General features: G+C 41.1%; 2 protein-coding genes across 2 annotated transcripts in view; one reads left to right on the forward strand and one right to left on the reverse strand.

Moving 5' to 3' along the window:
• The window catches only part of LOC103177406 (exocyst complex component 1), a 35569-nt gene extending 20053 nt beyond the window's left edge, over nucleotides 1-15516 (forward strand). The window contains exons 10-18 of the mRNA XM_007891540.2: nucleotides 172-299; nucleotides 386-436; nucleotides 1932-2045; nucleotides 2372-2454; nucleotides 4294-4537; nucleotides 7739-7922; nucleotides 10999-11198; nucleotides 11943-12137; nucleotides 12455-15516. Coding sequence (XP_007889731.1) covers nucleotides 172-299; nucleotides 386-436; nucleotides 1932-2045; nucleotides 2372-2454; nucleotides 4294-4537; nucleotides 7739-7922; nucleotides 10999-11198; nucleotides 11943-12137; nucleotides 12455-12607 — 1352 coding nt within the window. The 3' untranslated portion in view covers nucleotides 12608-15516. The remainder of the gene's footprint in view (nucleotides 1-171; nucleotides 300-385; nucleotides 437-1931; nucleotides 2046-2371; nucleotides 2455-4293; nucleotides 4538-7738; nucleotides 7923-10998; nucleotides 11199-11942; nucleotides 12138-12454) is intronic.
• A 2298-nt stretch (nucleotides 15517-17814) lies between these two features.
• On the reverse strand, nucleotides 17815-23960 carry irg1l (immunoresponsive gene 1, like). Its single transcript, XM_007891553.2, has 6 exons — nucleotides 23844-23960; nucleotides 23559-23616; nucleotides 22449-22636; nucleotides 21471-21563; nucleotides 20259-20464; nucleotides 17815-19626 (listed from the first exon to the last, which is right to left on the reverse strand). The coding sequence occupies exons 1-6, from the start codon at nucleotides 23859-23861 to the stop codon at nucleotides 18708-18710; spliced, it is 1482 nt and encodes a 493-aa protein (XP_007889744.1). The 5' UTR covers nucleotides 23862-23960; the 3' UTR covers nucleotides 17815-18707.
• Nucleotides 23961-25448: the final 1488 nt, after the last annotated feature.

A 25448-nucleotide genomic window follows, 5' to 3' on the forward strand; every position in this document is an offset into this window, starting at 1 on the left:
TTAATTTAACAAGTGGTTTTTTTAAAAAAAAATTTAGATGTCAAAATGTCTGTTTCAAAGATATGACACAGGGTTTGAACCCACAACCTTTGACATGGAGTCAAGATTGCTAGCAAGTGAGAAAAAAAATCTTTAGTTTCTTTCTTTTGTTTTTTATGCTATGATTCTCAGGAATTCAGGAGAGTTTTGAAAAGTTGACTGCTTCTACATCCAATTTGCAGAAGTCCCTTTTCCGTCCTTCTTTCTATGAGCACTTAGGATCAGAAGCTGATTTTGCAGATCGTGGAATGATGGACAGGGTGGGTGTTTTTCTTTGCATTCATTTTGATATTTTAAATATCAGACCACACAAGAAACATACATGTGTATTTTTTTTATCTCCTAGGTAAGGGATGGCCAGGATGGAGAATGGAGCATTTCCACATCTTGCATGCAGGTATGTTCGCCTACAAAATACACAGTCACAACACTTTACAGTATATCCTGTGAAGCGCTTTGAGACATCTTGACTTTGTGATAATGCGCTCTATCAAATGCAAGGAGGATTATTATTATAACTGCAGTCATTTTATAATTATAGCAGCAGTACAGTTTTGAGTGTCCTATGTTTCTTCTGTTGTACTATATAATGTGGTTCTTTATGCTTTTAAATTTTATTTAACTTTGAAGACCACATTAACGTTTGAATAATCTGTTGTTGAACCATAAATAAAAAAAGACCTTGGTCACAATTGGAGTCCACATGGTTATAAATTCAGTCAGTATAGCATGAGTCCATTTATAGCAGGGATGTACTGTGGACACTTTCCAATCCTGACTGGGCAGCTAAAAATTAGTCGCTGGTTTACTGCTGATAATTTCTGTTCACTGTTTATTTGTCTATTCACAGAGGAGGCAACGTTAGCAGCAGCCTTTTTATATTGCTCTATAACACAGGGTCTGTTTGTTTTGGACCCAAACCACTGCGTTATTTTAAATTCGGAAAGCAAGGATTTATTTTTCAATATGTCACCCATTAAACATTTCTGTAGAAATCTGAATAAGCCAATCTAAATAAGAGATATTTAGCAAATTTAAATTAGTTAGTGGCATAAGACTATAGTTTTCCTTTTTCCACTGTGTATATGAAGAAAATACTCATTTAGAATTCATTAGATTCATAGATCCAATTTGACTAGTACAAGTTCAAGATTTCCCACAAGAGATCTACAGATGAAGAACTTTGACCATTTAATCTCGGCCATCCGTCCAGAATAGCCACCCTACCATCTTTCCATTGCAGCATCAAAGCTGTTTCTTAAGAGGCCAGCGAGTTGGCCTCCACTACACATCGTGATAATTGTTTGTGTGACGTCACCACCACAAATCAGTTCTCAAGATGACCACTGGATGATGTTTTCCCAACTTGTATACAATGCCTCCTATTGATCAGGAAGCAACTACAGGTTGATCAAAAAGTCATAATATCATTACAATGTCTAAGAATTCTTAAAGAAATAATGATATATTTTTTAGATAATAGGGTAGATAATCATGACTTTTTGGTTACCTTGTATGAAGTGCTAGCAAATGATTCAGTAGCTTTGGGTGAAGTTGTCTCATTGGTTGTAATAACTACCGTATAGATGCAATTTACTCATTAAGTCATTTAATTTTGTTTGCTCACATCCCAGGTGCTATCTTTGCTTTCAAAGGGAAATTCAGACTCTTAACTGTCTGTGTCTTTTACTGACTGAATCATTATAATTGTTCTACTTGCACATTGTGGGGTTTGAGTTTTATTTAATAGCACCTGTGTAATTTGGAGACATTGTTTACCTCACTGGTCATCAGTAATTTAAAAAAATTGTACGTGAATATTGCTTTAATACAATGTCCCATTCATTCTATTTGGTTTGTGGATTATTGGCATTCATTTTGCTCTGTTTAAGATTACAGACCAGGTGTTAGCAGAGCTGGAACCTATGTGTATTGCAGAGGAGGAGTTTATTACCAAATTCTTCATGATGAATGAAGACCGAAGCAGTGAAACAGTGCAGCAGGAGGTAGTGGGTGCAGTTTTATGAATAGTTTAAAATCTATAGATTAAATCCATCTAACATTGAGACATTATTTTAAAATTGCATTAACCTCCAATAATATTTGCTTCATTTCACCATTCTAAATACAACATACTTTAAGAATTTATTTCCTCAATTATTTCATTCAACAAATACTGGTTGGTGTTACTCCAAATCTTTCCTAGCAGTTATAATCTGGTTCTAATTCTGCATAGCAAAACAATTTCCCAGTTATAATATTGTGACTTGGTTCATTAGTGGATACAAATCGAGATGATTTGTAAACTAAATCTGATTTTCTTTACTTCCAGATACTAGGGAGTAGGAGTGATACTCTTATTGTGGTTAATGAAGACTCGTCAGAGAGAATAAGGATTTGTCGGAGTGTTGCAGAGTATGTGATGCGGGTTATGATCCAGTAAAGTTTTTGGGGTGAACACTTTCCAATGTGTAGAAATTACCTAATGTCAGCCTTAATGGTAAATTAGTGGGACTTTGTGTGATCGAGAAAAAACAAATCCTTCCAATATGACCTCAGGCGCTGACAGCATCAGCATCCAAGGCTGCACTCTCCACCTCTCAAAGCCAGTCAGGAACCTCGGCATTCTGTTCGATCCTGAGCTGTCCTTTCTTCCTCATATCCGCGCCACAACTGGCACCGCTTTCCATCACCTCCGAAACATCGCCAGACTACGGCACTACCTCACCCCTCACGCTGCTGAAACAGTGGTCCACGTCTTTATCACCTCAAGGCTGGACTATGGGAACTCTCTCCTCGCCGGCCTTCCCGCCACCTCCCTCCACAAGCTGCAGGTCATTCAGAACTCTGCAGCTCGTGTACTGTCCCGCACCAGGCTTCGGGACCACATCACTCCCACCCTCGCTCGCCTCCACTGGCTCCCCATCCCCCAGAGGATCGAATTCAAGATCCTCATCCTCACCTACAAGGCCATTCACGGCCTTGTGCCCTCCTACCTCTCCGACCTACTATCCCCCTACTTACCTGCCCGTACCCTCCATTCCTCTGGCTCCGGTCTGCTCCACATCCCCCGCCCCAACCGCCCTACCATCGGTGGCCGGGCCTTCAGCCTCTCAGGCCCGAGGCTCTGGAACTCTATCTCCCAGTGCCTTCGCCGCTTCCTCACTTTCCTCCTTCAAGGCCGGTCTCAAGATCTTTGTCTTTGACAGTGCCTTCAGCTCCCCTCTCGACTCTCTTCCCCCTCCTCGCTCCCTCCCTTCCCTCCCCTCACCCTGCCCATTTACCCCCTGCTCGGGTCTTGACCCAACTGTCCAGCGCCTTGGGACGTCCTCCCGACGTGAAAGGCGCTCTAAAAATGAAATGTTGTTGTTTGCAGGACTAATTCATGTTATAATTTCTCCTGCAGCAGAAAAATAAATTAATTATCATGTTATCCACTTAGACTAATTACTATGGTATGATTGTGACACAGCTTGTTACAACATGCTAAAAATAACAACAAGAAATTACATTTGTATAGCGCCTTTCACGTCGGGATGATGTCCCAAGTCGGATTTGATGGAGAAATACATGGAGAAACTAATATGTTTTTCAGTTTGAATAATTACTATGGGTATGATTGTTATGAGGTGGCACAGCTTACTACAACATGCTAAAATACATGGAAAAACTAATAGCTTGGCATCTCAGAAGGATCCTTGTTTGAAATGAAAACTACTTTCAGTCAACTTACCAAGCAGTGAGAAGGCAGACACTCCCTTTAGAATTGTTGTATGTTCCAGTCTTTCATTTGCAGTACCGGCTTTCACATTAATCATCATGTTGTTGCATTACTAGTGTGTCTCCAGGAATTATTGGCTGTTATTTATCCTACAATTCCTATTGAGTGAAATCTAGTCAGCCAGTTGGTTTCTCCTGTAGCAGTTGAGGATGATAAACCAGCAAACACCTGGCAATCTGACAAAATTATCAACTTACAGTGCAAAAAATGGAAAATGAAATTCTAAAGGCTGTCAGGGACCAGAATAGAAACGTTCACATGCATGATCCAATTATAACTATTCAACCCTATTCATTTCATTTCTGTATTTTAATAATATAGGTTACTTGAAATTTGAACATATTTAACATTGTATATTTCCAGAGTAACAACATGTTTCTTCTATTATCAGTATGTATCTACTCTAAGGGTAAACTTTCTGTTTGGAATGTCATCTGCAGCTTTTAATCATTTTGAGTTTTATTTTCTGCCAGACAAGAAGATCCAGCACTACACAGCACACGAAAAATGATGAGTGAAATTTTTAGTACTCTGGAAGCAGACCTGAAAGGATTTGTAAATCTATGTGATAAGATCAACCCTTCTAACTCCCTGCATTTACTGGTAACAGTGAGCCAGCGTGCATTGACAGTACAGGATGGGGGCCCTTGCTCTTTTCTCAAATCCACTTTAGGAAATATTCTGGTGCAAGTTAAACGCAACTTCGACAAATGCATTGTAAGTCTTTGTCATATTGTTCTTGACCATTGTATATCTTGTGTATGCATGTTTGCCTAAATTACCCATTACTGTTAAATCTAATCCAACTAAGAAGAGACCACTTTTTCTCATCTCACTTTATAAAACTTGTTTAATATAATATGCCTGGAAAACTTTTGTGTTAAGAATTAATCAAATTAGATTTCATATAGTTTGAAGTATATGAATGCCTTTTATTTATTGTAGTGACATTTAAGCAGCTGGCTTTAACTTTTTGGATCAATTTAATAAATCTATAAACTGGGTGGAACTAGCTGCATCAGGTAGCCTAGTACTTGTGCTTTTCCAGCTGGAACAGAAAGCTGTTCTTGAAGTAACTGATGTAATAATGTTTTGCTTTGTTACTTTCAAAGATAACAATCAACGTCAATCAACAAAATTAAAGTGCTTTAGGCAGATTTTGTTCATGTTGTTTGTGGCACGGGAAGAGCTACAGTGGTATTGAATTTTAAGATTTTATTTACTTGAGGGAAATATTTATCATGTTGGAGAAGGTTTTAGGCAGCCTAAGCATTCAGAAACAAACCATAAGCTCTGAAAAGCTGGAAACCAACCTCCTGAACCCCCGTATTTCATAAATTCAACAGCCAATAATCAAAATACACATCCAATATTCTGTGAAGCATTTGAGATGTCTCAAAGACGTGATAAGGCACTATGTCAAATGCAAAGAATTAATTATTAATCAGATTGTTGCACCATTTTCTTTTTTGTATAAGTTGATCAAATATTTTCTGGTGGCAATATTGATCCTTTTAATTATTTTTAATGAATTTCGATATCCTTTGAAAATAAAGCTGTGACACTTATCTGAAACTCCCAATTTTCCCCTTCGGGTATTTTTGGGGAGGATTATTTAAGATGAAGATTGAATTTTGTTTTGATAGTTTTGACTCATGAAAAGATTTCTAGTTATGTTTTTTTTTAAAACCTTGCTTCTCTGCAGCAGCCCAATCTATACTGAAGACTTTGATAAATCCAAATTCAGCCTTGGCACTCTGAATGGTATGATTTCAGTTTCTGGTGCTTCCTAACCTGGTGTGCATGGGTATTATTTGGTGGTTTATTTTTGTTCTGGGTGTTTTTCACACAGTAGAATTTTATACTCTTCTAGTGCATGCACTGACATGAGCCATGGAAAAAGGGAATGGTAACCATTGGCATAGTCAAGGATGAAAGTCTTCAGGTGCGATCTGAAGACTGGCAAAGAGGAGGCAACAACAACAACTAAATTACATTCGTATAGCGCCTTTCACCTCAGCAGGAAGTCCCAAGGCGCTGGACAGACAGAGTTATGAATCCGAGTTGAGGGGTGGGGGAGGGTGGAGGGCAGGGGTGGAAGCAGGGAGAGTGAAAGCATAGTCAAAGAGTAGGGTCTTGAGGTGGGTCTTGAAGATGACCAGGAAGGGGACGAGATGGAGGGACTGCGGAATGGAGTTCCAGAGGGTGGGTGCAGAGTGGCTTAAGCCCCGCCTGCTGATAGTGGGGCAAGCAAGGAGGGGGACATGAAGCTGAGCAGAAAGAGTGAATAGGGTGGTAGGGGGTTAGGAGGTCATAGAAGTAGGGGGGAGTAAGATCATGGAGGCCTTTGAAGGTGAGGACCAAGATCTTGCACCGTTTCCTCTGTGTGATGGGAAGCCAGTGGAGTTAGGCAAGGATGGGAGTATAGGGCCATGGAGCCTGGTGCGGGAGAGGACGTGAGCTGCATAGTTCTGGATGATCTGCAGCCTGTGGAGGGAGGAGTTGGGGAGGCCAACAAGGAGTGAGTTTGCATTGTCAAACCTCGATGTAATGAAGGCGTGTATGAGGGTTTCAGCGGCCTGTGGGGTAAGACAGTATCGGAGCCGGGCGACGTTGCTGAGGTGGGGGAAGGCAGAGCGGGTCATGACGCAGATGTGGGGTAAAAAGGATAGCTGAGGGTCAAACAAGACCCCAGGGTTCTGGACTGGCTTAGTAAGGTGGAGTGTGCAACCATGGATGGTGATGCTGTCAGCGCCTGAGGTAAGGAGGTGCTGACGGGAGCCAATCAGGAGACCTCGGTCTTGTTGACGTTCAACTGAAGAAAGTTAGCTCTCATCCAGAACTTGATGTCTCACAGACATTCTGTTAGCACTGCAGTGGTCCTGGAGTCAAAGGTGGAGGCAGAGAGGTAGAGTTGAGTGTCATCCACTTGCATGTGGAAGTTGACCCCATGTCTGCGGATGATGTCACCGGATGATGATATAGGTGTTGAAGAAGAGGGGACCAAGGACAAAGCCCTGAGGAATGCTGCATGAGACAGTCCGGTGGCTAGAGAAGTTGTTTAAGGAGATTAAGTGCAGGAGGTGTGAGAGGAACGATCTGAACCAATGAAGGACAGCGCCGTTGAGGTGAGAGGAGAGGCGGTGGATGAGGATAGAGTGTTCGATAGTATCGAAAGAAGCAGAGAGGATGAGGAGGCAGACAAAGCCCTGGTCGCAGATGGACAGAATTCATTTGTCACTTTGACGAGCGGTTTCTGTGCTGTGGGCGGACGGAGGCCCGATTGGAGGCATTTGAGAAGGAGTGGCAGGGAGTTCCAGAAGTTTGGGCTTAGTGGCTGAAGGCACAAGCCAGTGGTAGAGTGGAGGGATTGAGAGGCAGGTTGGAGAGGTTGGGGATACTAGAGCATGAAATCTTTTTGTAGGTGAGCGAGAGGATTGTGAAATCGATCCATTTGTTCATAGCTCAATTTATTTTGTACTCAAATGAAATGCCATAAGTACAGCAAACACAGACATGATTTAACTTGTTGAATGGAAATAATGTTGATCATTAAATTTGTTGGTAGAGTGGGTTATCAATGAGACATATTTGAATTGTTCCCAGAATAATGGAAAATGTAATTGTTAATTTAATTTATTGTAGCCAATTCCAACTGGGCAATGTCCACAGTGAAACACTATCAATTAACACTAAACTGTCCATCTCGTTCAATACCATCTTGGGAATGGAGGAAGTAAAAATGTTACACAATTACAATGGGTTTCTCATGAGGTTGGGGTTAAGGTATTGTTAAGAATGGATATTGAACTTTGAGAAGTTTAACATGTTATACAATATATTAAATGTTCAAACACAAACGTAATATACCATGTGTGGTGAAATTGATCCATCTTCTCATTTTCTATTTTAATTCAGTATGCTTTCTGCAAGCAAATTGAAGAGGCTAAGGTCCCAAAAAAGATCAGGGTTGTCATTCTGCCATTTGTGGTTGAATTTGACGAATTCCTGAATGTAGCTGAATCCATCTTTAAGAATACTGACAGGAGAGGAAATTTGGATAAAGCTTACAATAAAGTCATAGCAGCTGTCTTTGCCAGTGGTAAGTAAACATTCTCCAGAAGCGGAAGAAAGGCTTGTTCGCTCTAAAGTAAATGCATTTCAAAGCCCTCAGTCAAACCTTTGTAAGTTCCAGACTTGACATTTTTAACCCCCTGCTCCCCAGTCTCCCGAGCTCCACCCTCCAGAAACTCTAGACTATACAGAACTCTAAAACCTATATTCTTTCTCACACTCAGCACAGCGAGCCCATCAACCCCATCCTCACCCAGCTCCACTGGCTCTGTATCCCCTGCTCCCCAGTCTCCCGAGCTCCAACCTCCAGAAACTCCAAACTATACAGAATTCTAAAACTCATATTCTTTCTCACACTAAGCACAGCGAGCCCATCAACCCCATCCTCTCCCGGCACCATTGGCTCTGTATGCCCCAGCGGATCAACTTTAAGATGCTGTCTCTCACCTTCATATGCTTCCACAGCCTTGCACCACTCTATCTCTGATTTTTTTACGACCCTACCCTGCACATATAGAAACAAACGGGTATGATCTAGTAGCTATCACCGAGACATGGTTACAGGGAGATCAAGGGTGGGAGCTAAATATTCCAGGGTACGTGGTGTATAGGAAAGATAGGCAATGTGGTAAACGAGGAGGGAGGGTGGTCCTGCTAATAAAGGATGGGATAAAAACAGTAGAGGAAAGATTTTAAATCAGAAAAGCAGGAAGTAGAGTCAGTATGGGTAGAAGTACGTAACAACAAGGGGCAGAAAACTCTAGTGGGAGTAGTTTACAGACCCCCGAACAGCAGTCACAGTATCTCTCAAGGTATAAATCAGGAAATTAGCAGAGCATGTAGTAAAGGAAAAACATTAATTGTGGGTGATTTTAATCTGCACATAGATTGGGACAACCAAATTGGGAAAAATATGACAGAGGAAGAGTTTATAGAATGTATTAGGGATAATTATCTATATATAAAGAGGAAGAGGCTGTCAAAGGTAAATGTGGGTCCGCTATAGGCAGAGACGGGGGAAATTATAGTAGGGGACAAAGACATGGCAGAGTCATTAAACAAGTAATTTGCTACTGTCTTCACCTTAGAAGACACTGAAAACCTACCAAGAATAGAGGGGAACCAAGAAGACAATGTTAGCGAGCAACTTAGGGGAATTAATATTAGTAAAGAAATGGTTTTAGGTAAATTGTCAGGTCTTAAAACTGATAAATCTCCTGGACCTGATGGCCTACATCTTAGGGTTTTAAAAGAGGTGGCTACTGAGATAGTGGATGGTTTGTCTTTGATCTTCCAAAATTCTCTGGATTCTGGAACGGTTCCCATTGATTGGAAGATTACAAACGTAACACCACTATTTAAGAAGGGTGGGAGAGAAAAGATAAGGAACTATAGACCAGTTAGTCTGACATTAATGGTAGGGAAAATTCTTGAGTCCTTAATTAAAGATGTCATGGGATTCCTGGAAAACCATAACAAGATTAGACAGAGTCAACATGGCTTTACAAAAGGGAAGTTATGCTTAACTAATCTTTTAGAGTTTTTTGAAGATGTATCTAGCAGGTTAGATAGGGGGGAACCAGTAGTGTAGTATATTTAGATTTTAAAAAGGCATTTGACAAAGTGCCACACAAAAGGCTATTGCACAAGGTTAAGGCCCACGGGATTAATGGGAACATATTAGCATGGATTGAAGAGTGGCTAACGGGTAGAAAACAGAGTAGGGATAAACAGGTCATTCTCGAATTGGCAGGATGTGACGAGTGGAGTTCCACAAGGATCAGTGCTTGGGCCTCAGCTATTTACAATTTACATCAATGATCCAGACGAGGACATTGCATGTAACGTATCTAAATTCGCGGATGACACTAAACTAGGTGGGAGAGTAAGCTCTGAGGATAATGCAAAAAGATTGCAACAGGATATAGATAGGCTAGGGGAGTAGGCGAGTAGGTGGCAGATGGAATTTAATGTGGGGAAGTGTGAAGTTATTCACCTAGATAGAAAAAATAGAAAAACAGATTATTTTCTAGAGGGGGAGAGATTAGATAGTGTTAGTGTTCAGAGGGATTTGGGTGTCCTTGTACACCAGTCTCAAAAAGTTAGTATGCAGGTACAGCAGCAACTAAGAAGGCGAACGGCATGTTAGCGTTCATTGCAAAAGGTTTAGAGTACAAGAGTAGGGAAGTCTTGCTGCAACTGTATAGTGCCTTGGTGAGACTGCACCTAGAGTATTGTGTGCAGTTTTGGTCTCCTTATTTTAAAAAAGGACATAATTGCCCTGAAGGGGGTGCAGCGTAGAATCACTCAGTTAGTTCCTGGGATGAGGGGACTGACCTATGAGGATAGGCTGAATAAACTAGGACTGTATTCTCTAGAGTACAGAAGAATTAGGGGAGATCTTATTGAAACATAAGATTCTTAAAGGTATGATTAAGTAGACACTGAGGGTCTGTTTCAGTTGGTAGGAGAATCTATAACCAGGGGTCACCGTCTTAAAATTAAGGGTCAGCCTTTTAGAACAGAGTTGAGGAAACATTTCTTCACTCAGAGGTTAGTGAATTTATGGAATTCACTACCCCAGAAGGCTGTAGATGCTCAGTCCTTGAACATCTTCAAGGCTGAGACTGATAGATTTTTTAAAAATAGAGAGGATTAGGGGATATGGGAATAGGGGAAGTAATTAGAGTTAAGTCTGAAGATCAGCCATGATCTTATCGAATGACGGGGCAGGCTCGAGGGGCCGAATGGCCTACTCCTGCTCCTAATCCTTATGTTCTTACTCTTCGGACACTCCCTCCGCTACACAAACTGCTCTCTGCCCCACCTTCAGTAGTAGAGCCTTCAGCCAACTTGCCCCTGTCCTCTAAAATCTCTCCCCAAATCCCTCACCCCTCATTGCCAGCAGTAAAAGTATTTATTTTCAGTTAGCTTGAATAGGAATAGACAGTGCACTTCTACATATGCAGAATTCTATTAATCCACATTACCTGAAACTCATGGTTGAATGCTGTTTTTGGTCATCTTTACATTTCCACTTTTCATGTGTTTTTATCAAGCACAGGAGAAATCACCCTAATAATGAATGTTTCTTTTATCTCAAGTTAAAAATATTGCTTCAATGAATCTGAAAAAACCTCCAGATGTAGTTATAATGGAGAACTTTCACCATATCTTCTGCTGCCTCTCGAAAATGAAGATCATCAGTCTGGAAGATAAAAAGAAGGAAGCTTACCAGCAATACACCGAGCACTGTAACCTCTATGTCACCAAGTACCTGGGACAGCCTTTGGAAAAATTAAACGTATGTGTTCAGCCATTTAAGATATTTTTATCTTTCATGGTGCAGAAACATAGGGACTGAAATCCTTCTTGACTAAGTTGTGGACTTTGACAATGTCTATTTGCAATGGAAAAATCCCATCATTATTGCACATGATCAATGCCGCTGCACAAGGAGGCAGATTTTCTATCTGTAGAGTCGGAGTACTGCTGGTCTTCAATAGTGAAAGTTCAGATTGACTCTGCACATGGTCATCTATATACATTGACTGTAGAATTTTACTTATTAAAGCATACAGCGTAAAAGTACCATATTGTAAATTCATAATCAAATACTGTATTTGAAAATACAGATTCTTTCTGAAATACTTATTGTGGAGACCTGTAGCTCAGTGGTTAGATCACTCACCTTGCAAGCGAGACACCTGGGTTCAATTCCAGGCAGGGCGAAACCTTGGGTAAGTTTTCTTACTCCATACGCCTAATAATAATCCCTCCAAAAAAAAACAATAATAAACTGGTCACTTTCAATCCACGACTGTGTGTGGGTCACTGCCGTGTTTCGCCCACAAATATACAGTCAATTCACTTTACAGTCTATTCTGTGAAGCGCTTTAAGATGTCGAGAAGACGTAAAAAGCGCTATATCAAATGCAAGGATTATTATTGTGTTCTCTAAACCTAACATTGTTTCACTGTTTCTAGTCCAATGGTCTTGTCAAAATGGTGTGTTTAACCATGATATGTGTATATTTTGCATTCACAGAACTTTTTTGATGGGGTAAAGGCTCGTATTTCTCAGGGTGTTAAAGAAGATGAAGTGAGCTATCAGCTGGCATTTAGCAAACAGGAGTTGAGAAAGGTTATTGAGAAGTACCAAGGCAAAGAGGTCAAAAAAGCACTAGAAAATCTCTACAAAAAGGTTACCAAGCACCTGAGTGAGGAGGAAAATCTGCTTCAGGTAAATAATAATAATAATCCTTACATTTGATGATGTACCTTTATCACATCATTTGTGATGGCTTGCAAAAAAATAAAGTAAGCAACTTTATTATTGTAGGAATGTTAGTTTGTGTGCCAGGTGCTATTCTCTCAATCCATTATTTTAATTTTTTGAAATTAGCCTAAGTGTTCAGTGTTCCTGACCTAGTGAAATAAGAGCTTAGTTTGAGGTGTTCATGGATCGTTGGTTGCAGTTTGAATCCTTGAGAGAATTTTTTTCTGGTAATGCCTATCAATCCTCCAGAATATCTTACATACATGTCTTGTTATTTGCAGGTGGTGTGGCGTACAATGCAGGGAGAGTTTGTTCGGCAGTACAAGGAGTTTGAAGATATGATAGCACGGTGTTATCCTGGCTCTGGTATAACAATGAACTTCACTGTAGAGGACATATTACAGTATTTCTCAGATATAACAAAATCAAATTAACAGCAACCTTGTTAACATTTTTGTATGATCCCTTGTCAACCTAATTTATCAAATTATCATTATCTTAGAGCTGAAATTTTGTTTGCTAGACTGATTATTACAGTACAAATTACAGTACAAATTTCAGGTTTTGCCTAAGATGCATAGTGCAGTTAGTTTTCTTTAATTAGAAACATCTTTCTCAGGGATTTCGGTTTTATTTAATAACGTTTCTCAAAACATTATTTGTACTCATTTACGTGTAAGTAGTCTGAGGAAGGTCTGAATGATGCCTTTCTTTTTGATTGTTTGATTGTTAAGTGCTCTGAGACGCTATCCTGCATGGAGGGCGCTATATAAGTGCAAGTTGTAGTGTTCAGTTTGAATCCAGGTGGATTTGCCCCCCTGTTTCTATTATACATTCACTCGGTTTTTTCAGTCCTTTAACTAATGAGAAAAGAAGCCTTTTCAAAATTCATTACTTGTTTACTTTGTGATCCTAATTTAGCTACTTTAACTTTTCCCTGGACAAATTTGTCCAACAAATTACTGTCTCACATAATAAAATGTTAATTCCCACTTTAACATCTACATTCATTCCAAGGTGGCCATTTTTATATGTCTTCAACTTTTGCAAGCTTTCTCAAAATTTTAAAAGCTATCAAGTTTAGGCAACACTTACACACCTAGAACTTGCAAAGTGAAACAAAACAGATTTTTAAACTTTTGCCCGAGTTTTAATACTTCTCCCCTAACGTTAAGTATGTATCATGTATGTGGTATGTATCTGGACAGTTGGTTGACTGCTGAGTTGTTGAGATGCATATCGAGTACTTAAGGTTTTGGAGAAGCAAATGTTTATACCCAACTAATATTTAGGAATCCCACTGCTTAAAATATCTCAAAGAGCCAACACAAGAGAGTTGTGTTGCTTCACACTCTGCTAAGCCACACGAGTGCCTAAACTTGGGGCAAAATCCCAAGCCTGAAAAAAAAGATCACATTAAAGCAATGAAAAGTTAGAAATCAATCTTCTTATGCCCTAACCATAAGGCTTACTTTATAAATTCATTAAAGGAAGGGTTGCATTAGTTGTCTCAGATTAGCATTTAGTACAGAGGATACATCAATCACCTGCCACATATCGTTTGTTAAAAGTTAAGTGACATCAATACACCATAGAAGAAATTCAATCTCAATCTTGGCAGAGGAGACTGAAACTTTTCATTTTTCTAGTCTCGGTTGGATCAATGCCAAACACTTTGAAGCTTTGATTTCTACATGTTGAATTATAGAGTTAATAAATATATAATTATAGTCTTTATTAACACATTGAATGTGCTCTGGCATGATTATATCTAAATATTGTTTTTGACTATTGAAAACATCTTATTTTTTGAAAACTAATTCAACCAGTGAAGTTCTTTCTGTATTTCTTTCTGAAGATTTCATAATTAGTGCCTAAAAATCCACTGTTTAAAATGTCTCAAACAGCAAACACAAGAGTTAAGATTTTTTTTACGTGTGTGGTAAACAAATAATCCCTCCAAAATAAATGAGATAAATGAGGTGCTGTCCTTGAGCTTGCGCTGTGGCTCATTGGATCAACGTAGGAGACCATGGATGGAGAGGTCAGAGTGGGAGGGAGAGTTGAAGTGACAAGCATAAGACTTCCCTTAAATAATGCCTAAGAATTGGGCTATGTGTAATTTCGCTGTTTAAATTCTAATCCTGGAAAATTTTACATTGGTATCTGAAAAAAGGCTAGATGTCTATTGGTTGTTTCAGGCTTTTATTTGGTACAAGTGCCATGCCGGCACATACTTCTGTCCCAAACTTAAGCCATTGGAATTTCTCAACTGGTCAGCAGGGCCTCTTTGTGGTTAAATTAAACCCATGGGGATATGCCTGACAATGGAGTATCAGAACTGAATTTGATTCTCTGTGCCAGTCTCAGTAGGGTGGTTCCAGACTCAGCCTATCCCATCAGCAGGACACACATTGGGAGTGAGGAAGTTTTACCACTCAGCACATTTTAACCCTACAAGGTCCTAATGGGTAGGAGGTTCAAGCTGAAACAGGCAGTGGAAAATTTGGCAGACAGTGTTCACAATGACAGTTTTAGCTGGTTAAACTCCAGCGCTACCACAACACATGCTCTGGGGTCCCCAAACAGTTTTCTTTGCAACCTGGCCTAATTTCCTAATCATTTCCATAATTGGGTGAGCAGGGTCGGACCCTAAGAGAGAGTACACACTCCATTCCAGCAAAAGGAAAATTTCTGTACATATATCAAACTCAGTAACTTGGCTTTGAAACCCATCACTCTGCTTAAGAGTATCCGCCACCCAAATGTACAAAACAACATTTCCTCATCTGACTGGTAGAATTATCAATCTACTGTAGAGGAGACAACAACAAAATTACATTTGTAGAACGCCCTTCATGTTGGGGGGATGTCCCCAGGCACTGGACGGACAGAGTTTCGGACCTGAGCTGGGTGTCAGGATCGAGGAGGGTGGAGGGCATGGGGGGAGCAGCAGCCCCCTCAATGTACATGGCAGATGTGACTGAAACTTGCCATTTGTCTGGAAAGGGTTCCATATATTTGTGCCACAATCTTTGAGGTTTTGATTAAAAATAATAGTTCTTGAACTTGAATTAGCTGTTATAGTGGCTATTAATGCATGCCTGCTCTGTTGCGTTTTACATTGCCTTTTACACTGTACATCAGATATTCACTGTATGTTGAACTGGTAGCTAGTTGATCTCTGCTAGTTAGAATTAATATGGTAGTTCATTTAAAAAAAGGTTTGTTGTAATATTGGATTTGACAATTTTATTTTTGTGCTGAAGTTCACAATAATAATCCTTGCATTTGATATAGTGCCTTATCATGTCGTTGAGACGTCTCAAATAAAATATATTATAAAGTGAATTGACTATTTTGTGGGCGAAACGTGGCAGCTAATTGCGCACAGCAGAGCACAATAGCACAAATAGTTCCTAAACACTTGTGGATTGAGTGACCAAATTATTATAATTCTTTTAAGGGATTATTACCCATGGAAAAGCGAACCACCAATCGACAACCAGTTCCTACTTACTGCTAGGTCAACAGGTGTGTTGAGTAAGGAAACTTGCCTAAAATTTCTCCCCGCCCGGGAAACAAACCTGGGTCCTCTCGCTTGTGAGGCGAGTGCTCTAATCAATACTCGACAGGACTCCATATCCGCAGGCCACGTAAATCAGTTCTGGCAGCTAAAACCTAAAACATAACTTAATGTAAGACCTAAAAATAAGAGGCTTTGGAGACTTCTAGCCAGGGTGATTCTAGTTCTTGCATTATTGAACAAAGAGGTTTGCACTTTGGAATGTGTTGGTTCAATCATTTAAAGTCATGAAAAGGAGGTTTAGAGGGTTTATGTTTACATGTGTCACTTTTGCTTACCATTCTTTAGGAAGCCATTAGAAAGGATACAGAGCAGATTTACTAGGATAATATCAGGAATGATTGATTGAAGCTATGCGCAGAAACCATACCAACTAGACCTATTTTTGCTAGAACAGAGTAGGTCGAGGGGAGATTTACACAAGTTTAAAATTAAGAGTTTTGACAGTTGAAAGAGAAATTATTTGTACCAAAAGGGGGCGCCTTGAGATTTTTTTACTGAGAGTGTGGATGTCCTGCTGGGAGCAGTGGTTGAGTCCAGAGCTTTATTAATTAGGGAACTAGACAGAGGAGTCATTTGCAGAATTATGGGAGAAAAAGCAGGTAAATGGAAATTAAGGGATTCCTCTTTCAAAGAGGAAGCACATAGCATAATAACCTGTGTTATAACGCTCTGTTTCTACTGTATCTGCTTTTGTATGTAACAAACATTCACACTTCAAGGGTATAATTAAGGAAGATGTGCCATCTATTGTAGTGAGTAATCGCTGTTGAATAATAATTTGCCTTTCATTGAGGTAGAATGTCTCAAACCACCAAGGTGGAGTAGAAGCCCGAACTTCCCCTACATCTGACTCAAAGTGCTTCGCAGCTATTACTGCAAAGTATAATGACTATTTGTAAGCAAGTGCAGCAGCCATTTTACAAACAGCAATATCTCACAAACAACCATGAAATGGAGTTGATAAGAAGAATGATCTGGTAATTTTTTGGTTACAACCTGGTCAAACCTTACATACTTCTAGGGCTTGAGATGAATAGAATTGGAAAGGTGAGAAAATATGAATCACTCAAGTAGAAAATATCACTCTTAAAGTAAACTGCAATCTTGAGGCTATTCTATGTATTTCTTTGGTAAAACGACACAGGCGCAACTTCTCAGCTACTATGGAATTCATTACAATTTGTTTCTATAATTTGTTCCCGTCATTTTTCACCCCTTTTCCTCTCACATGAAAATCCCTGTTTTACTTCTGTGCATACGGTCACACGAGACATTAAATAGCCTATCGCACTCGCAGTCAAGGAGCTAAATCAGAGTCTGGTTCCTAGTACAAAGAACAGGGAGTTGCATGCCTTGAGAAAAGGTGGAGAGGATAGAAAATGGATAAATATTACTGGAGAAAAAGTTCCGGAGAGGATAGCAAAGAGCAAATTCAATTGTGTACATGTTCACATGGACCAGAAGTTGAATGTGGACAAGAAATGGAATTTGGAATGAATTTATTGATGAGATCTGGACAAATCTCTTGAGCTGACTTTACAGAGTTCAGCCATTCTGCCCTCCCCTCTTTGGAACTCCATCCCAGAGTCCCTCCAGCTTGTACACTCTCTCCCTTCGTTCAAGGTCCCTCTCAGGACGTACTTTAACTGTGCTTAATAAATCATAATAAATTATAGTTTAATAAATCTTAATAAATAATTTTACCCCTCACCAGGGCTCCACTCCCAGCTCAATACCCAATCAGCAGTGTCAAGGGCTTTCAGATGTCTTCCCAATGTAGAAGGTGATGTATAAATGCAAATTGTATTATAGTGTGAAATAACAAAGCTTGGTGTGTTTCTAAACTGTATTTTGTGGTTGAGATGAAATTAATTTGTGTGTGATTGTAAACCCTTAAGACAAGTTAATGCCTGTAACATGTTCCATCAAACTTTACATCAATTGTGGTTGCTGGTGAAAGCCTTCCAAAGTATTTGATAATGTCAGCACCATATGTTCAAGACAAATGTTTACAAGCAAAGATATATTTGTAAAAATCTGAATAAGTCCACATTTTTTTGATAAGAATAGTTTATTTTTATTATTAAAATTGACAATAAATTTCAATGTGTTAAGTTTGGCTCTTTATTTTTTGGCCTTCGGAGACTACATTTCTAAAATACACTTCAATCTTTTCAAATAAAATACTTGCTATAGCACCAGATCAAGTGCTTCTCAGGATACACTGTAGAGTGGTATGACTGTATTTTGTGGGCAAAATAGGTTAAACAGGTATTACACACATTTCATATCTGTGTACATAGGTAGAAGAGTATTCAATGGAATATAGTCAACAGAAGCCAAAATAGAAGTTAAATTATACAGTACAATTGATATTTCACAAAAAAACCCAAACATTGAAAATACATCTTAAATAATAAATGAATCATAACAGCAATAATTATTATTTATACAGTGTGATCGACTGAATGAGATGAGCCTAAATGGCTAACTTGATATTAAAAAAATTACTAAAAACTCCCATTTAAAATGTTTCAATACCAGAAATTAGTATCATTAGTTCCTACCACATGCTGCCCCTAACATGGCTTTACTGTGGAAAAAATGACCTGAAATATTAGTCTTTGACACAGTCACTGTAAGTTGAATTCTTCACTCATCTTCTGAAGTGCAGTGATAGAAAATGAGGGCTGAATCAATTCTGATGCTGAAGTTATTTAGCATTGAATAACTGCACAGAATGAAGGCTTTGTGTATCGATTCTTAAGAAATAAATTACAATATTTACTGAAAGTACAAAAATAGAATAAGGATGCAAAACCCAGTGCGGATGCCAAAGTAGTTGCCATCCCATATGTGTCACATCACAGACCCAGTATGGAAAGCACCCATCAATGCGTTAATTAGCTACATTAAAAGTGTGGTGAAGACACCTGTCTATTCTCTCACTGCAGAAACGAGCCTAGGTTAGAACTATCCCTCTCTCTTTCAAGGTTCTTGACTGTGTCAATGATGGCTTCGATCTTCTCCTGCTCCAACACGTGCGAAGCATTCTTGGTGAATTTCCTGAGCAGCGACTCTCTGGACAGTGGATTCCGCCAGTGTCCGTAAAAAGTGTCACACCTTCCGCTGAGCACGTCCCGGTTGCTGAGCACCAGGACCACCTCGCCGTACATCTTCTCGAAGTTGGCCGGGTTGTTGTCGGGATGCTGGACGGTCACTTGGTGGAGCAGCTGGCTCAGCTCGGGGCGGCAGCGTTGGCTCTCGCTGAACGACTCCACATTCACTTCCCCGTCCAGCAGGGCCGAGCAGGCGTTGAACTGGAACGAGTGCCGGGCTTGGTGCTCCGACTCTGGGAACTGCCTGTTGATGTAGCGGGAGGCGGGGACCCGCAGGATGATCCTGTCGATCATGGAGGGGGAGAAGGAGCCCTCATTGGTGATCATCAGCTCCCTGACCGAAGCAGCGGCGTCTGCCACCCAGTGCATGCCCAGGTGAGCCGGGAAGCGCTTGAACGCGATATCCTGATCCTCCAGCAGAAAGCGGGTCTCCTCCACCGGGGCCAGTGGCTGAGGCTGGTAATCGCCATAAAAGGCACCGAACCCAAAGCAACCTGGGATGTCGTCTAGGATCTTGGCACTGCCCTCCATGCCATTGGAGGCCAGCACGGCTGCCTCGAAGCCCAGGCGGGTGGCGTTGCCGATGTGGATGGGTTTGGCTTGAGTGGCTGCGTTGGCCATGGGTGCCCCCGACAGGGAAGCGGCAATGGCCAGAGCGTTCATACACTGGTTCTGGTTCAGAGACAGGAATTTAGCTACAGCCGCAGCACTGCCCATCGTCCCCACTACACTGGGAGGGTGGAACCTGTTTAAAAACAAAAACAGAACATGGCAATTCACGGGTCATTCAGTTTCCTTCATTTCTCACCATTCATCACATTCGGGATTTAACTCAACACATCATGTGTTTCTGTTTCTGCAATGTTTTTAATCTTCTTGTTGTTTGTTTTCCCTGAGAGCAAAACCCTCTCGCTAACGTTTCCAAATTGTCCATCGATCAGCTATTTTAATATTTATTCCTAATAATGACTTTCTCGACCTTTGGGTTGTAGAACACAGTCATTACACTTTACAGTGAATCCTGTGAAGCGCTTTGAGATGAGCCACACCAAATACAATGATTATTATGATTATTATGTGGTTGCTTCTTTGCAAAAATACTCTCTGGGGTGAATAGTTGGTTCCACGTTTATTTCAAGCTTTATCACTTAATTTGTCTGTACGTTTGTATCTACATGTTATTGTCCACCATCCAGCCCACATGAAAGTTTGAATGATATAAGAGTATTAACCTGTACTCCACTGCAAATAAAAAGGAGCTTCCTTTTAACACATGTATCCAAACAAATGTTAGGATTGTAAATGAAGGGATCTATGTGGCTCATTTGACCTGTTCACCATTAACCTGTGCAAAGCAGCGCAGTGTCAGAATCTCACCTTTTGGGGATGTTGTGAGCCTCTCGGGAGAAGCGCATCAGTCTGCCCTGGATTTCTATCCCCACATTGAAGGCGAGCAGTAAGTCCAGGCCAGTGGGCTTGGAGCCTGGGGGCAACATCTCAGCAGCAGCAAGGAGAGCAGGCAATACAGCACCCGAGGGGTGGGTAGCAGGGTGCCAGGTGTCATCAAAGTCCATGGAGTGGACCTGAGCAGGAGAGAAAGGCAACATTCAGACTAACTCCCCCCAGCAATCTGACAGATCAACCAGGCTGCCAACAAGAACATCACAAAGGGAAAGAGAATCGTGACTTTTAAAGGATTGAGATAATATGTGCAGGGAAAAAGAGAGAGAAATGGATTTGAAAAGAGGGAGAGAGAAAGTCAGAAACAGATTGATAAAGAGGGAAAGAGAGAGACAGTTTGAAACAGATTTATAAAGAGGGAGAGAGAGAAAGTTTGAAACAGATTTATAAAGAGGGAGAGAGAGAAAGTTTGAAACAGATTTATAAAAAGGAGAGAGAGAAAGTTAGAAACAGATTTGTAAAGAGGGAGAGAGAGAAAGTTGGAAACAGATTTAAAAAGAGAGAGAGGTTACACAAAGTAAGATTGCATTTAGAAATAATTTAGTTTGGCTGCAGATGGGACTTGCGGTAAAAATGTGGTTTGTTTCCTTTCCCCTGCCTCAGTTTTTTTTCTCGTTTCACTCTCTATCTCCCTTTATAAATCAGTTTCTAACTTTCTATTTCTCTCCCTTCTCTCTTTCACTCCCTTCTATCTCTCTCTCTCACTTCCTCCACAGTAAGTCCACTTCTGTGATAGTGAGAGATTGTTAAATATTAATCATAATATGATAACAAAAATATTAACCAATATGTGCCACTGTTTGGTGAGTGCAGGGCTGGGCTCCAAGATATGATTGCCTCTGTTCAGTGGGAGATAAGTAATTTTATCTTAATAGTTCACGTGGTGTGACTATGAAGATAAGATATAAGGTGCCTCACTGGATTCTAATTGTTAGAAATCTGATGCTCTGCAGATGTATTCATCAATTTAAGGATGACCACTGTAATTTAAATTCCCTCCCCCCAACATGTAGTCTAAATACTTCCGATAATTTTAAAAAATGTTGCCCCCCCCTCACTATTTTAAGCAAACAAAGGTCAAGCCGAAAAGTCACTCTATATATAATATATAATGATAAGATGTCTCACCGCAATTCCATTGACGAAGGCAGCCATTGCCGGAGAGAGTTTCAAGCCTTGCCGACCATACACAGAGCTGACTGGATCTTGTGCAAACATTTTCTGTTGACGACAAAATAGTTTCAGAATAGGCGGGAATTATAATAATATAATAATAATCCTTGGATTTTTTTATAGCGCTTTTCACGTCGGGAGAGCGTCCCAAAGCGCTTCACAGAACACACTGTAAAGTGAATTGACTGTATATTTGTGGGCGAACGCGGCAGCCAATTGCACACAGCAATGTCCCACAAACAGTCGTAGATTGAAAATGACCAATTTATTATTGTTTTTGGTTTTGGAGGGATTATTATTAGGAGTGTGGAGTAAGGAAAATTGCCCAAGGTTTCGCCCTGCCGGGAATCTGAATTGGAATTGGTATGAGCCGCACTAACGTGGATGGGTGCCACGACATTGGCTTAGGTCAGGCAATGATTCACGATGTTCCTGGGAATGTTTTGAGGAAATCTGCTCCAGACAAGAGCCTGCTGTGTTCAAATGACACAAACATTACAGTGGTCATAAGCCCACCTCACCCCTGTCTCGTTATAGAACAGTGAACATCAACCATAACTTGCATTTAATTAGCGCATAATACAGTGTGTTCCACAGATGCGTGATTTTTATGGGGATTATTAGCCGTGATTCATGCAGAGTAGCATCTCGGAGCATTTAACATTGGAGGAGTCTGATGCCAAGCTGGGTGGGGAGGAAGTCAAAGAGGAAGGTTTTGGGACGTGATCTGAAAATGGGGAAGGTGGTTCCCGAGGCAGAAGGATTGAGGGAGGGAGGGAGGGAGGGACGGACGGAGATAGTTCCAGGACATAGTGGCTGAATGTTTTAGCAGTGAATGTTTTACTGATTGCATTCACAAAGAAACGTTGATGGCCCTAGAGTGGTCACATTTAAAGTGTTAAAGTTTTCATGCGCTTTCTTTCTCCGCGTTACCTGGCAGTAATTCAGGCCAATGTTAAAGACTTGGGTGGTGCTTCCCAGCAGTCCGACTCCAATGTTATCAAGGATCATCCGCTTGCTCCTATGTAGGACTGTGTCTGTGAGATGGTTGGTTTGCACTTGAGATATGAACGAGCCAAAACTCTCCGTCACGCTCTCCTTCACATTCGGACTCTCGAACACTGCGGGGAGACAAGGAGTTAAAAGAATAAGTTTCATTTACACAGACAAAAAATACCTTTGAACCAATTAAATATATCTTGTTTCGCATTCTTGGCAGCAAACATGGAATCATCTGCAAATAGATTTCTCCTAATACTGTTATTTTAATTTATTTACTATATTTACTCTCTTTTGGAATCGCCAGCACTGTGTGAGATTGAAATTTCTATAAGGACACACCAAAATAAGAGGCTTTAATGTTACATGATTTTTCACATGAATTAATGTTTCTATCCAAAAGATAGGGTCAGGTAACTCCACTAGTGTATGGGTCCTAACTGGACTTGCGTTGTATTTCTTGTTTCATCCACAAAATATACAGTCAATTCACTTTATATTCTGTCACATATATTCTGTGAAGTGCTTTGAGACTCATAGCCTTATCATGTCACAATGTTGTGATTCGCACTATATCAAATGCAAGGATTTGTGCTAAAAAGTTATGAAGTAACAGGAGGAATCATGTTATATGCTCCCCAGATTGGCTGGGAATTAACCCATTTTAGAGATTTCAAATGTAAATCATTCAAAACAGAATTGTTGAAAAGCGAACCTACTAGGATTTCAATGAACCATTCTATGTTGCATCCGACCAATAAAGATCTAAAGCAGACTCAATGTACACAACAGCTAAACGTTCAGGCTTTGCACTTTTCCTTTCCCTCCGCACGCACAGCTGTTTGCGGGACATTGGCTGCTGTGTTTCGCCCACAAAATACAGTCGATTCACTTGACAGTATATTCTGTGAAGCGCGTTGAGACATCTCAACCCTGCGAGACGGTGCTATATCAAATGCAAGGATTATTTTTTATCATGATTGTTATTATTATTATCCAACAACCAGTGCATTTCCCAAAGAGCAAGTCTGACAGAAGTTTTACCTTGCCTGGCTGTGTTGTGATACAGTCTCTTGCCAGCTGAGAAGCCAGGTGGAAATTTCTAAAAACAAAACAAAACAGAGAGAGAGAAAGAAAGAGAGAGAGAGAGAGAGAAAAAAAATTAAGGCTTTGGCAACAAAACAATTCCATTTGCAAAACATACATTCAAAAAAAAACACACACAAGACAAAGATAAAGAGCGTTTGTCGCAAATAAAGATCATTGCAGACGAATAAGACACAGCAAAAGTTTCCCCAACTTTTGAGAAAGTTTCTCAAAACTCTTTACCCGCAATTTGAGGAACATCTTGGCAGAGCAAGTGAGAGTGTGGCTTTGCTGCTCCTGAGCCAAAGGAAATCTTCAGAAGAACTTTTTTTCTCTCTCTGTCCTCCTCCTGAAAGCCATCCCTGTATTTATGCAGCAGCTTTGGGGGCTGGAGGAGAGGTTGAGCGCACGTCACTTTCTCCTCCCAATGTGAAGTCGTGATCACAGAGCAAAGACCAGTTGCATAATTCAACTTAGTGGAATTTCCCTTTTTTCCGTTAATTGGCCCTCATTCCATCTGCGGATCGCACTTAAGTCGCTTCCCCGATGTGAGTAAGTGGAGAGAGAGAGAGAGAGAGAGATAATTCTCCATCTCATATTATATCTTCATATAAGTTTATTATTGTTATGAGTTGGAAGAACAACGGGAGGTACTCCAGACACACCCCCTGAGACACTCCAGACCAGGAATCACGCAATCACCACCCTCTTCTGGTCACAGAAAGATGCTTTTATTTCCTCCTCCACCCAAAAAACAAATTTGGTTCTGATTTCTTTTGGGGGATTGTGTTGAACCACACACAGGGGTCGATACCTCTGAGCTCCACTAGGGGGCACCAGCAGTGCAGACTCCGGCATCCCATAGCTGTATTATTTTGCTGTTGGACTTGCCATCCGAAGCCTGAGTCAGTCACAACGGGGTGGGGGGGGGGGGGAGTTGCTCATTTTGGTTTAAACCCCCCTTGTTAGAGGCACATGTGGCCATTTTAATGAGGGAATAATTACCCCCTCCCCACCCCCCAAAAATTTAAACATGCGGTCACTCAATTCACGACTGTTTGTGGGGCAATAACAACAACAACAAAATTATATTTGTAAAGCGCCTTTCACGTCGGGAGGATGTCCCAAGGCGCTGGACAGATAGAGTTACGGACCCGAGCTGGGGGTCGGGGTGGAGGAGGGTGGAGGGCAAGGGGGGGAAGCAGGGAGATCAAAATCACGGTCGAAGAGGAGGGTCTTGAAGGTGGAGAGGGAGGGGGTGAGATGGAGGGACTGCGGGATGGAGTTCCAGAGGGTGGGGGCAGAGTGGCGGAAGGTCCGCCCACCAATAGTGGGGCAAGCAAGGAGGGGGGGCGTGAAGCAGGCCAGAGCCCGCTGAGCAGAGGGAGCGAACAGGGTGGTAGGGGGTTAGGAGGTCGGGGAGGTGGGGGGGGGAGCAAGACTGTGGAGGTCTTTGAAGGTGAGGACCAGGATCTTCTGTGTGATGGGAAGCCAGTGGAGTTGGGTGAGGTTGGGGGAGATGGGGTCACGGAGTTTGGTGCGGGAGAGGACATGGGCTGCAGAGTTCTGGATGATCTGCAGCCTGTGGTGGGAGGAGTTGGGGAGACCGACAAGCAGTGAGTTTGCATAGTCGAGCCTCGATGTAATGAAGGCATGAATGAGGGTTTTGGCGGCCTGCGGTATGAGACAGTGTCGGAGCCGGGCAACGTTGCGGAGGTGGGGAAGGCAGAGGTGTCTTGAAGTAGATGTGGGGCAGAAAGGATAGTTGAGGGTCAAACAAGACCCCAAGGTTCCGGACTGGCTTAGCAAGGGGGAGTGTTGCTCTATACGCAACTGACTGCCGCATTT

Source organism: Callorhinchus milii, unplaced genomic scaffold, assembly GCF_018977255.1.
Source record: "Callorhinchus milii isolate IMCB2004 unplaced genomic scaffold, IMCB_Cmil_1.0 Scaffold15, whole genome shotgun sequence".
Lineage (NCBI taxonomy): Eukaryota > Metazoa > Chordata > Chondrichthyes > Chimaeriformes > Callorhinchidae > Callorhinchus > Callorhinchus milii.